The 14,917-nt window shown below is 33.6% G+C and overlaps 1 protein-coding gene across 5 annotated transcripts in view; it reads right to left on the bottom strand.

Annotated features, from left to right (window-relative positions):
* Nucleotides 1–14,917, bottom strand: part of PPFIA2 (PPFI scaffold protein A2) — a 458,549-nt gene that overhangs the window by 372,811 nt on the left and 70,821 nt on the right. For 4 of the 5 annotated variants that reach the window (XM_024736436.1, XM_024736429.1, XM_024736430.1 and 1 more), the window contains exon 2: nucleotides 10,681–10,734. The exons of the other annotated variant lie outside the window; for it this stretch is intronic. In XM_024736436.1, coding sequence (XP_024592204.1) covers nucleotides 10,681–10,734 — 54 coding nt within the window. The remainder of the gene's footprint in view (nucleotides 1–10,680; nucleotides 10,735–14,917) is intronic. 5 annotated transcript variants of the gene reach the window in all.

Below are 14,917 nucleotides of genomic sequence, written 5' to 3'. Positions count from 1 at the left end.
TTCTTAGAGGGCCAGCTGGGTGCAATCATGACTCTTTTCTGGAATGGCCAAATAAGAATTGGCCCATAGTCTAATCTCATTGAGGCTGAACAGGTGTTTAGCCATTAAGCTGCAGAGGCCCCTGGAGGTGTCTGGGGCTTCCTAGAAAAAAATAACTCACACATACTTTTAAAAAAGTACCCCAAGACCAGGTTTAATTTTATACTCTAAACTTCTGCAATTAAATTTAAACTGATGTACTATAAATAAGTTGCAGTAGCCAGTTTTATGAGTTGCTAAAGTCTATAGAGTTGAATTACTTCTGGATACGAGAGAAAGACCCTTAATTCCTTCCATCCAAAATAAAGATTTTAGCTTAATGCAAATTAGATCTTCAACATCTGGTTCAACACTCACCTCTCAAAACAAGTCTTCCAAAAAAATAAAACTAAAATCCCCCCTAAACACACTTACTGTGATTATTTCCATATAACACAAAAGTATTTATCTATGTACCATTGTTTTACACTTATCAATCATGTTTTAAAAAGAAACAATTGGTAACCAGTTAGAGTGCAAAAATCTATAGCACTGAACTGATATCTTTCATTTTTTCTAAAGTCCCAGAATAGTACTGCATATACAATAGCATTACAAATATGTTTCCTAAATAAACTTTTATTCTTACTTTATATTTTTCACATTTTAATGAGCAATTACATGTATAAAGCTGTATTCATCCATCTGTCTTGCAAATAAACATCCAAAATTATAAGCATCTTTGATCAAGAATAAAAATAGTCCCACTTTATTATGTTGGATAAGAGCAGTCTAATTAGAAACCAGCCTCTTGTTTAGTCAAGAAACTAAAAAAAATCCCATTTTTTGTAGGAGAAAATACATATTAAAATTAAAAAAAGAAATATATATAAATATGTATGTTTACATATATTACATATATTTATACTTAAATGTGCTTATATATGCTATATATAAATACACACACATATGTACAAATAAATTTATGTACAATAAAAATAAAGAGAAATAGAAAAGATAGGAAAAGAATAAAATACAAGTATTTACAATGTCTGTAATTGAAATTATATTACTATTTTGGACAGAACTGTAATAGGGATTTTGAGGAACAAAGATAGGTAAATTAAAATGATTCATATTAAACGTTATATGATCAGAAAACTGAGTATATATTAATATATAGTTTATTGTTTTATTATTATTAACAAAAATAATATATCTTTGCAATAATGCAAGTTCCTAATTTATTTTACTTATGTCCTTTTTCATTAATATGTTGCTTTTCCCTCAAAAAAATTTCAAGTACCTTTATTCTTATAGATTGATTAGAAATTAATAGTAAATAACAACTAAGACCCTTATTTCTAACAAGAAGTTGTTTTATTACTCTCAGCTTCCCAAATAACTTCTCCTATCCTGGAAAAAATCATTTCTAAAATGTTTCTTAACACATTAATCACCAGTGAAACAATATGCTGAGAGATCTCAAAAGTGCTTCCACATTCAGTGTTATTCTAACCCAACTTTTGGATGTTAGTCTATAATTCATATCTCTTTGCTCACTTTCATATTAAACATGATTTAAATGTTTGAATATAGGAAACCATGTTCAAATGTGCTCTCTAAATAAGTAGTTTGTGTTGAAATACAGATGCTTAAATAGGTCTAATCAGTAATGCATTAATGAATAGGAAATTACCTAACACAGAAATCTTTTCGTATCATATATACAAAGCACTACATTTCTCTCATGACAAAATTCCTGCATACGAACTATCTTTCATTATTTTGGCTACATATTCATGACTTCAAAATTTTAAGTACCTATTCTGACTAGTTGACTAGTTAAAAATATTGATAAGTTAAATAATTAAAATGAAGTTATTGATTCTTTTCTTTCCTATCCCCTATCCACACCGGCACATAGGAAGCAAACATTTGATTCAGTTGTTATGTGTATATCTTCAAACTCTAAGGGATACACATTAATTTCCTTCTCCCCTTGCCTTACATATATTCCATGGAATTGCCCGCTGATATAGCTGTTGAATAAAATCTAAACACAGAGATTACACTGCCTTCTTCTATGAGTCATTCCTTTGGGTCCACTCCCATTTGGCTTAGGAGAAGGACACCCTTCTCTTCTTCATGAGTGTAAAAACCCTGCATTACTTCTTACCGGCTGAAATTCTGCTAATGAGTCCTTTCTGGTTTTCACCTAGAGAGGCTAAAGGTGGTGATTCACAGTGGCAGGACTGATACTACTGTAATTATTAACTAGTAAGTCTGTGGGTATGTTTAGCACTTCTTCATGAAATGCGGAGATGCTTATCACCAATGGTACTATGCTTTGAGGCTCTAAGTAAAATTTTGAATCAACAATGGAAGTTCCACTTCACACCTTTTACTTTCTTGTTTATTGAAATTTTCAATACTTGGTTTCCATTTGTTCCATCTGAAGACCTATTAAATTCCTCTTCTTCATTCATTTGTTTGTTGGAGTGTAGTTATAAACCAGGCAGAAATTTCTGCTTTCAAAGGGATTATATTTAATGATATTAAACAAGATAAATAAGATATTCAGTATCCAAATATATCCTTATGATTTTTGCACTGCTGTTATTTTTCCCAGTGGCCAATATTTGTAGTTACCCTTGAGTCTTATTTCTTTTCCCACCGGAAGATTCTATTAATACTGCCTTTGTAAGGTTTTTATTCTCTGCTATTTTAATTCTTGCTACCACTACCATAATCTGAAGTACACTTGTATAATCTCATTCCAGAATTATTATAACAGCCTCAATCCCTTTCTCCATAAGGTATTCTGCTAGAGTTCTTATCAATACATTAAGTACACAAATATGATCATATAAATCATGTGTTTGAGAGTATTTGTTCTTATTCATTGAGCAAATATACACTGAGGAACTCACATGACAGTATTATTCTAGACCTTTGGAATATAATAGTGAACAAAAGAGACAATGCCTCTGACTATATGGAGTTTATATTATAGTAGAAGAAAACAAATAATAAACACATAGGGGCAGAGAAAAGAATATTGGATGATCTTTCTGATAAATTAGCATTTGAACAAAAGACCCAAGGAAAGTGAGAGAGTAGGTTTAGGGGCTATCTGTGGAGACAGTATGGTAAGCAGAAGGAATAATAGCAAACAGCATACCCAGGTAAAGGGATATCAAGTTGGAATGAACTATGGGAAGGAAGGTATGAGATGAGTTCCTAGAGGAATTGTAAGGTGAGAAGTCATGAAGCGTCTTAGAAACCACTCCATGGGCTTTGGGGATTTTATTCTGATGGGAAGCCAATGATGATTTAAGCCTTGATGTGACATGATCTGACTCACATTTTAAGAAATTTATCCTGCTTGGTTCACTGAGAAAGGACATATGAAAAGGATGGTGGTTCTGATCAAGGTGGTAATTTTGTAGGGGTGTTTCCGAAAATTGGTTAAATTATCAACAAATTATGAAGACAGAACTCATAGGATGACTCTAAGGTTTTAACTTTGTAAACAGTGCATGAAATTGCCATTAATTGATTAGGTGGGAAACTGCAGGAGGTTTGTGGAGAGTGACAAAGACCAGAAGCTCAGTTTTTAATTCGTTATGCTTTAAATTCATATTGGATATACAAGTAGACATGTCAAATATTTAGTTGGATATACAAGTCTGAAGTTCAGGGGAGTGATCCAGTCTAGAGATGTAAATTATTCAGTTATCAGTGTCTAGATGGCACTTAAGCTGTAAAACAGGCTAGGATTATCAAGGGAGTAAATATAGGTAGAAAAGACTGCAGGGTCCACATAGATAATCCATCCAACTGGCCTCTCAGTTCCTTGATGTCATCAGTTCCAATGAGCTTCATTCCCTCTGTACTTCATCCATTTCCATGACCATAACTTGGGTCTTACCAGCACCTGGGAATGTTTTGGTCCTAAAATGCTTAAATCAAGCATTTTACCCTCTCACCACAATTCTGTATCCCTCTTCCTACACCCTGTTTTTCAAATTTATTGAGACCCTGAATACTGTGCTTCATCAATCCCTTCCTACCTTCACTGAAATTCTTATTCAGCTTAGACTTTATGACATTCTTGCTAATATTCTCAATTATCTTGCTCCATTGGCCTTCCACAGTAATTGACTGGCAGAACCACAGCCTGAAATCAAAATGACTGTAGGCATCCCCCCCAACCCCCGCCCATACCTGGGCTACAGAGCACTGTTGGAGGAAAAGAAAACACACCTTTGAGTTTATTTATAACCACTACAAATTCACTGCCTACAAGTGTACCCCAACACTTTCCACTAATCCATCTATGGTCTACCTAATTCTCCCACAATCCATAATGGCTAGATGCATCTTCTCTATATTCCTGAAATATCTTAACCCATCATCTCCCCACTACTGTCAGCTAATTAGGTCTTTTTAACTTTGTGGGGAAAACAGAAACGATTAAATGGAAACTCTTGCAACTTTTTAAGATCCCCACCTACAAAAATGTTTGCATCAGTTTCCATTCTTTTTTTCTACTTCCATTTCACATTTGAAGCGACATTTCTCTTTCTGTGTAACATGCTCTGGAGTCCATCTTTTTCTGCTTCATCCAATGACCTATTAATTAACTTCTCTTTCCTCAGTAAATTCTTTTCCCTCTCTATGTGTTTTCCGTATGTTTCAACACACTCAAATTTTCTCTCCTTAAAATAATTGTCTCTCAGCCTCATCGCTTATATTGGCTATTATTTCTTTTCACTTCCTTCATAATTAAACACTTAGAAATTGTTTCCTTAGCCACTGAATCCAATTCTTACCTTCCATTTAATTTCTTAGGCCACTGGAAACTTGATTCTACCTGAATTACTCCACTAAAATTATTCTCACCTAGACCACCCTTTATCCTCTTGTTGCTAAATTTCAGTGGGGCACTCTGTTGTTGAACTCTCAACATCCTGAAACTGCTAATAACCCTTTTCACCACCCTCTCTTGACCTCGGCATTCATGATTACAAACTTTCCTGGTATTCTTTCCTGTAACCAACCTGTTTTATCTTTTTTGAGAAATACTCTTCCTCTTAATTTTCCCTTTCCCTTTCCTCTGACCTTTAAATGCTTTTCTTCCTCAGGGGTTTATTCTGAACTCTTATCTTCTCATTCAGAATACATTTTTTTGGAATGATTTCATCAGATCCAACAGTGTCAATTAACTATTCTACATGTTCAAATTAATGGCTATAAATGATATCTAACCTTTAAATTCCAAAATCATTCATATATTCCCAACTCTGTCACCTCAATTTAATGTGTCCAAAACTGAACTCAATATCCCCCCTCCAGAAATGCTCTACCCTCAAGGGATTCATGTATGTACCTTTATCTATTCAATTGCCAAATTAGAAAGTTCAAAATCATCCTTGACTCTTCAATAAGTTTTATTCTCCTTCCTCCAAACAACCACTTATTCTTGTGTGTTCACTAAGTCCTTAATAGCTCATGAATCAGTTTATTCCTCTCCATTCTCACTGTCACTTGATAGGCTCATACTAAAAATTTACTGTTTTAAACAAAATAAAATGTTGACTCCCCTGAGACATTGCCTCAATTAGTTTTATAGTGTAGTAGGACAGACAAAAAAAATCACCATTATCATTTTTGTCATCCCTCCTTTGGATGACTGCAAGAGCCTTTTTCAATGGTTTTCCTGCTTAGTTGTTTCTCTAAATCACTCTCCACTAGAGTCAGAAAAATGTTTCTGAAGGACAGAGCTGATTAAGTGACTCTCCTGTTTAAAGACTTTAATGGGTCCTCATGTTCTTTAGTATAGAGTACAATTTTTTTTCCATGAAATTTCTTACTTCTTGCCCTGGATTAATCTTTTACCTTCTATCTCACCACCACCTCCCATCCTTCAGCTTATTTCATACTCTAGCCACTCTAAGTTATTTTCTAAGTTTTAACTTATGCATATAGTATTTCCTTACTTAAAATTCCATGTTCCACCTTTCTCAGTTGGCAAACTTCAACTCATTCTACAATTAGACATTATTTTCTTTTATTTGCCCTCCTTGATCCTCCAGCCCCTTTTTACTCCCATCAATTGGATTACGTGATCTTCTTATTTTCATTTCATCCTGTGCTTACATTATATTGTAATTAGTTTTTACCAACCTGTCTACTCCACTATATTGTAAGATTCTGAAATAAGAAACTGTGAATTGTTTACCACTGTATTCCCAAAACCTAAACAAATGTCTAGCAAACAGCATACACTCAAATATACACTGAATTCTGACTAAACAAGTACGAGAATGAAAGTTAGTAATACAGCAATATAACATTCAGGCTGAAAGAAATTAAATTAGATAAAAATTCAGACTCACATATTTTATTCCCTTATCTTTTGAAGCAAGTGAGTAGAACATTGGCATTTTTTGAATAATCAAATTAAGATCAGTTTTGGAGACTTTAAAATTTTAATGCTATCTACAATATGAAAAATATATAACCTGGTCTAAATAGCACCCTCAGGAAATTGAATTTGTTTTAAATTCTGTAGAGTGTTTACTCAAATTGCTAAGAACCATCAGGAAGACCATTAAAATGAGAACAGAAAGTACGAAAACATGGAATGTACAATTCTGATTCCTCAGTGGGGAAAGAATTAATAGAGCTGGAGAATGTTTAGGACAGTGTGCATATCAAGCCCAGGGATACCAATTAGATGCATATTCACTTATTCATCACACTCTAGAAATAAAGAGAACCATTAGCATTTGAATAACGGAAACTTAGAACAATTAAAATACTAAGTTGTGTAGGAAGCAAATTTATAGAGCTTCTCACTCCGGGGTAACAAATAGAAAGAAAAACAAGGGAGGAACTGAATAGCCCCAGTGGCATTCTTGCTGTAAGTCCTGGATGAGGCAATGAGGTGGACTTGATTCAAACACTGATAATAGAACTGCGAACTATCAGGACACTTCGACACTTGACCAGTGTGTTCAGGAATTTGTTTCATATAGTCTAGGGTTTGTCCCACATTACTCTTTATTAGATTTTGTCCATATTAACCCTCAAAAAGAATCAGAAATAATAGGAAAGTAACTAGCTAGTTTATATCAGTTTATAATCAGAAAGTTTCTTAAACCAAATGACAAAGAGAAACTCCCCTCATGGTATGCATTAGTCTGCTTAGATCTGTATCACGAAACTTAACTTTTGTGGCCAAGCCAGCTGAGCTACTAAAACCCACCTGCAGACTTAGACCTAGCTCGCAGTCTGTGACAAATCCTGGCTCCAGGCTGAGGTTCCAAATCCTCTATGTCGCCAGCTCATGGGCTCAAACAGGACAGTGATCTGTCACACTACTGGTACCACATGGACCTGCATATCCACAGCTCTCCAGATACCAGGTTCAGCTGGTATAGCAGTATAACTATTCATGCTTTATACCTGTTTTTCAGCATCTAAAATTACCTTGGCTATCAGAAACTGAATTACCTAGACCTTACCCTGGCCTTCCTAATGGCCGGCCTGATGACCTGACAACTTGATAATGAGGGATATCCCTGACACCTATATATTTCACAAGCTCTTCATTTTTAATAATGTTAATATTTTAAATTTAAAACACTATAGAAAAATGGTATATTAAAAAAGCACTTAATAATGATATTTTACCCTTCAGATTTTAATTATCTATTTTATTTTTATATGTAAATATATGCTATGTTTTTACACTGGAGGTTAATCTGTGATCTAATTTTTATGAATGAAAAATATATGCAGAATGTAGAATATCTTTGATACAAATTTTCAAAGACAATTTTAAGTTAACATAATGGGCCATATTTTTCTTAACGATAGAAGGGTTTATTTTCTAAGATAACTGTGTGATTTAGAAAAGTCTGCAAGTTCTATTTGCAGCAGCAACTGATTTCCAGTTTACAAATTTAAAAACATACTTTTTGAAATTCTTTTCAGAAGAAAGCCATTATAAAACTTCTTGAATTGCCCCTGAAAATAATGAATGAGTGATTCTCTGTCATTATTAGCATTAAAACTGAGAGTTCTTGAATTTTCAAAAAACGTACTTAACATATTGTTAAAAATATTAATGCAAACTATATTCCTGGAGTTACTCAAATTTATTCTTACCAGATATGCAAATTTATTTATAATGACATTTGTAAATTTGACACAACTTTTTATACATGCTTACTATTTGAAAAAAAGCAAAATTCACTTTTTCCTAATGCTTCAGAAATAATATTTATATCTACCCACAGAAAATTTTTCAATATTTAAATATACCATTTATATTTAAAGATGTATCTGATATTTCTATTATACTGGTAAAGAAATTACTCCACAGCTACATATCCTTGTGAGAGACCATTCATTCAACACTTTATATATTCTGTTCAATGAGAAAAAATTATAGGAACTTGAATTTCTTACCAATGAAAATTTCATCATAGAATGGGTTTAGTAATACACTGTCAACATTTATAAAAAAGACACAACTTTAGAAATGGATAATGGATAACAGTATTCAGATAATCTATTAGAAAGGCCTTTTTTTAAAGAAAGAAAAAGTAATATGAAACTTCAAATGGACTTAGGTTATGTATAATTTAATCTGACTTTCAGTTTTCTAACGGGGGCAAAAACAATAGCTTAATTCAAAGCCTTATTCTTAAATGACTGAAGCAACTCTAGACACCATTACCATTTTACCTTCATACTTAGACTACTTTATATAAGCTTTATAAAGGATTAAAAAGTGATTTTATTACCTAGCTCTTGGTAATATCCTCTCAATATCTCTTTAACAGTGGGAAACACTAAATGTATGTATACTGTTAACACCCTAGATTGTCTTAGCTCCTACGTACTCTGGCATTTGTGTGATGTTTTCCACTCTACAAAAAGTTATAAAGTAAGCCCTATCATTGAATTTCAGAAAATGTCGGTAGCAGTATAAAATACCCATCATCATGGTAAGGGATGGCCAAGAGAGAACCTATATCTTCATAATATTATAAATTATGTCCAAAGAAAAAAAGACATACACACATGTAGTATAAAAATACAGACAAATATACAGTTCACTTTTAGCTTTTGGGAATTAAGTTGATTAAGTTCGCCTTTAGGTCACCATCTTTCCTTTCTGTGACCTTTTTCCCCTGTAAGGGGCTTCTTTCAGTAACTAGGATTTATGCTGACTCAATCTTCCATGTTTAGAAACTTGCTTTCTTGAAAGGATATGATAAACTAATTTATTTTAACATGTAAATAGCAGGTAAGAGTTTTATGGTCACATGCAGAAGAGAGGTATTTAGTTTAGTTTTGAACAAGGGACAAATCCTCTTAAAACCAACTTATCTCTAATCGCAGAATTCTTTCAGGAATCAGTGAACAGTGGGGGAGGTATTTTAAAGGTAATGAGTTTATTCTTCTAATAAGAGTTGAATGCTATGCACAAACATAACACAAAGCAGCAGGATGAAATTACATCACATAAGCAGTCACCTACACTACTACACTGACTTACATTTCATCTTGTCTTATGCTGCAGTATAATAGGTTCAGGGACTAAATATAAGCAGCTATCTGAAGACAGTACATTTTTTTTCCTGCATAAATTTAGACAATGAAAACAAAAGGAAGGGAAAGGACTAAAATATGTTGTTTGGCCTACTTTAGGAGCATTATGAAGATTAGACAACATCATGAGACACATGAGAGTGAGACAGGAGAGAAAGAGCTACAACTGAAAGTTATCTTTTTAACACTTCAGTGGTGTCTTAAAGTAGTTATATACTTCAGCTAGATGCCTAGATGAAGTATAGCTAAAAATTGACAACACAGGATTCTGTGTGTTCCACATTAAACCTCACAGTGCTAAGTGAAAAGCAAGCAGTGATACAAATTTATGCATTGGCTGTTTGTTGAAATAAATTGAATTTTATTACTTTAGATATACACCATGAACTCATGTTTGTGCCTCAAGCATGAAATCACAGGAATGTTGTTTTACTCAATGTTTTCTGAAATCAGACATCACAGAAAGGCCTACAATGTTCCAATACTAGGCTATCAATCTCTTGCTATTGCCTAAAAATGATAATCTTTTAAAACTTTCAAGCACTTTCTCCAATTTTCTAGAAGCTTCCTGGGTAAAGCAGGAAAGAAACAGCAATATCAAGAATCAATACTGTGAAAAAAATGGGCTGATAAAATAATTTTTTCTCAGTAACTAGAAAGTATATTGCAACTGAAATCATACACTTATTTACAATGGTAAACTCTCAAGTTCCAAAAAGCTTTAACTTTTTTTGTAGCCCGTTAGTAGGACATAAGGTGTTTACACATACTAATGAAGCTTTTATTCTTATTTTTAGAATCAACGTATGGAGATGAATTTTATGAGTATTAAAACTTTTTAAAACACTAAATGACACCTCAGAGCAAGTTCACATTTTTGTATTAGTTACTGCAATAGCTATAAAGTTTTGAAAGAAACTATTTCAAAAAGTTACCCGTATGACAACTTGTATACAAGTAACTCTGATGATCTGGTATGTACATAATTCATTTCGTCAATAGTTAAATTTAAGGAAGAATCTAACTTACCGGTGGATCAGCCCCCTTAGAACCAGTCAGCCCTCCTGTTAGGGATTCGATATCCTGAAAAGGGGAGAGGTGTTGATTGTAAAATGCCACTCAACAGCATGGAGAATTTCCCAGTCCCACAGTGTAATATTTTCTTTAGCTACAAAGTTAGGGCACTCAGCTATATTTTTGTTTTGTTTTGAGACAATCTTACACACTGTAATGCTATATCAATGGTCATATCTAAAAATCTAGATATTTTCTCCAACTCTGTATAATCTGTAAATAGAAAAAAATACAAACAGACTAATTATTCTTGAAATATGTAAAGAAAATGGCTCTAGGTGGGAAAGCAGATGTTTCATTCTCTAAGAAGCTGAAGTGAGGGCAGAACAGAAAAAAGAAATTTAATGAAACTGCAATTTAACATATTATTTGCAAATACTGAACCCATGGAAAATGCTTAAACTACAAAAAAATCTAATTATCTACAGTTCACTCTATTACTATACATAGAAGATGAAAATATTAACAGATATGGACAGATTAGCTATTCTTTTATAAGGATTGATTTCTAATCTTAAATCGGCAACCACAGTAGATCATGCCTGAGAAATGATTACAATTGACAAAGGTATCACAAATGAAGAAATGGGTGATGCTGTGACAAACTCGAGAGCAAGTGTGCTGTTTTAGGAACTAGAGCTCAGCCTTATCAGTTGTACGGCTTTGGTCCCAGGGTTACTAATCATATGGCTTTTTCAAAAGAAGCTAGAATTTTAGGTTTTTAAGTAAAATCTCTCAGGACTTTAATGTTTGCAACTGTTTTAATTTTTAAACCATCCCCCCACTCCTCCCAAACGAAAAAACAAAACAACAACAACAAAAAAACCTGTCTGCTCATAGGTAGATGAATAGGAGCTTGGGGCTAAATTGATAAGTTACAGTTTTTGCTAAAAAGTTTCTTTCTTGTGACCCTGGCCACTTCTTATCTGTTTGCATCTAGTTGAATGGATAGGTTTGAGGAACCTGGGGAAATGTATTTCAGTAAGAAATCAAAGATGAAAGAAAGATAATTGAGTAAAGATAGAAGGAAAAGAAATTTAAATATCTATGATCAGAGAAACAGCCAACACCTGGATATCATTAAGAAGACATGCTACTAATTCACTTGGGACTCAATTACATCATTTCACTGGTATCTCAAAAATGGGGAATCTTAACAATAAATATGGGACTCAAATGAGCACGTGCAGGAAACATTAAAGGCAGGGCAGGGAAGAAGGAAGGGATGGTGTGGTGAAAGTTTCCATCTGAAGGAGCTGACTTTGAACAGGAACTTGATGAGTGATGAATTTCTGCATGCATATTTTATTAAGGGCCATGAATGATAAGGCAACCACAAGAATGCTTGCCAAGAAACTTACTGTCTTCTTCGTAATGCATATATTGTATATAATATTTTTTCCTACCCAGCATCCCTTTGAGGAACTTCTTCCCTCTCCATTCTAGTTCTAAAAGAGGCTTATAAAAATCGTTTCAAATGTTGTAGGGGCCTGCCAGAGAATTAAGGCAATATGGATTCTATAAGATATAATGGGAGTGTCTTAAGTCCTTGATAATATCATTTGAGCAATGTCTGAAACTGGATGTTCTCCCTGCCTGCAACTTTAAGATAAGTTTCTGGCTCCCAAACACTAGATCCTAATTAATATGTCTGCAATATTAAGTCTATTTTGAAAAGGCCCTCCCTCTCTATCCTATTGAAATTCTTTATTCCAACACCACGCATACCATAAACAATCAAATCATCTAAATTATTTGATCTTACGTGATCTTTAACATTTCTATTGTTATCTAAGTAAATCATGTCAGTATACAATAAAATTAAGCATGAAACATATTTATAAATTGGCAAACAAAATTAGCATTCCTTTTGAATCCAAAGATTAAAATATAATCTAAAAATTGTTTTAGAATTTCATGGAGTGAAATAAAATGGTAATAAAATGGCTAAAGTATTAGATTAACAGAAAATAAAACACACAGCCCTTTTCACTTTTTGATAATACTCCTGTTATGACTATGACAAAAAACAAAGTTCTATTCACATGAAAGGTTTCTTCCAAGCACATTTTAAATGAAAAGAACAAAAAAAAGGTGTTAAGTACATTTTGAGTTAATACCTTCGTTATTCATAGAAAGGCATATAAATGATATTAACAATAGAATTTCTGATGACATTATCAGAGAGGTAATAGGGAAATTAATTCAGAGAAAAAATATTTTAGCAATTTAGTTGAGGCATTTTGTCATCTTGTTAATTAAAAGTTCTACCATGATTTCTTGCCATCGTAGAAAAGTTGGGCCAATGCTCAGATCTGTAAAATTTTAAACTTTTCATGATAGTCATGGTCTTGAAAAAAAATAAAGCAACAATAGAATTTTGGAGATGAATGGAAAAGGCATTGGTATTTCTGTTTTTTAACAAGTTGAATTAAAGCAAATTATGAACTCATGGCTCTAAAGAGAATACAGATATATTCTTTTATCCTGTTTATTCTTTTAATTAAAAAAACTTTTTTTAATCTTATTTTCTATTTTGAGTGTAAGTTGAGAGAGAGTGTCCTACTTGGATAGATGCCCAAATTAAACATGGCTTATCTATCACTTGACTCAAAAAAATTTTCAGGTGTGAATAACAAGCATAAGTATGCATGAATGCATTTATGTTGTAAAATTAATAGGTGAAATAAATCCCTTGAGAAACTCTGAAAATAGTTGAAAGTGAGTCAGTCTTTCTGATGGTTGCTGAATATCTTATCTACAAAATATAACTTAAATCTTTGACAAATTTGTCTATCTTGTTATTTACATGTATTTTTATAGAGATAACAAAAAGGGAGACACTAAAAAGTAAAAACATTGATTTCCTAGATGGTTTTTAAACTTACTACTGTAATAATGTTATTTGTTTGATTAAAACATTCAAAACAAACTTTGATTTTTTACTACGTTATGGAATTTTTTAAAACTATGTTGTACACCATATTCATTTAGATTTAATAGCTAATAAAATAATAACTACTTATTGAACATTTACTACATGCAGGCACTCTTTAAATGCTTTATATACATTATAAACAGTTTTATAGGGTAGTTATAAGAGCCTTATAAAGTAGTTATTTCTTTTCTCACTTAGGCTAAAAGGTTTATATAATTTACCCAATATCACACAGCTATTAAGAAGTGGGGTTACAAAATATATTTGTTTGACTCCAAACCTATGTCTTTAATACCAGTTGTAGGAGAACAGCTTTATCCTGACGCCCTGGTGACCTTGCACATATCCACATGGGCCATGTAGGCAAGGCTAACCTTAGGTTGGCCCATGTCTTGGTGGAATATTCTGTGGACCTCCAGGTAAGCAAGTCATGAAGACCTTACACATGGCTGTTTCTCATTCTCCTCCCTGGCACCAATGAGGCATGGAACTTTCCACTGCACTCATCTCCCCCATCCCCAGATCCATCTACAGGCTATAAAACTGCTAAGGTGCAATATGGAGTGGGCTCCTCCCCAGCAGAGCAACCTGTCACTCTTGTTGTCTGTCATCTGGCTCATCTAATTTAGTGTTGTCCTGTGGGCCTAGCGACCACATACAGGATTGGATTTAGGCTACTGATGTGACTAAGGTGCAAAATTTAAGGAGGCACTCATTTTGAGGGTCATACAGGTGTTGATCCTGCCCCTGCAGGATCCTGACAGCGAGTGCCTCCTTAAATGTTATACCCTAGGCACCTCATTCTTAGACATCTGCAAAAACAAGCTGACACTTGTACAATCCTGAGAGTGAATGACTCCTTAAACTTTGTGCCCTAAGTACCTTACTTGTCTCACCCTAGTCCTGGACCTTTTAGGGGTGTGGAAAGCTGACACCACGGAGACTTTGTTTATGCTGTATATGTAATATATTCTTTCAATCCATTTGGAATCACTGTCTCCTTCCCAGTCAAATCTACAGAAGTGTGGCAAGCCAACCTGACACCTGTCCCTGCTCAGGGACAGCTTGCTGCTTAATATCAACATTATATAGCCTCCTTTATATGGGCTGCTGTTATCTACACAGAACCAAATAAACTAGGATCTATTAATGATGGAATCCAATTCACTTTTTAAAAAGAAAATTCAGGTAATGAAAGTTTCACTTCCCTCTCCAAGGTTCAAATACCTGAGCGAGGTTATTAGCAGTCCTTGA

This window comes from Neophocaena asiaeorientalis, unplaced genomic scaffold (genome assembly GCF_003031525.2).
Source record: "Neophocaena asiaeorientalis asiaeorientalis breed wild unplaced genomic scaffold, Neophocaena_asiaeorientalis_V1.1 scaffold134, whole genome shotgun sequence".
Classification (NCBI taxonomy): domain Eukaryota; kingdom Metazoa; phylum Chordata; class Mammalia; order Artiodactyla; family Phocoenidae; genus Neophocaena; species Neophocaena asiaeorientalis.
The sequence above is the reverse complement of the archived record's forward strand: the minus strand, read 5'-3'. Positions and strand labels throughout refer to the sequence as shown.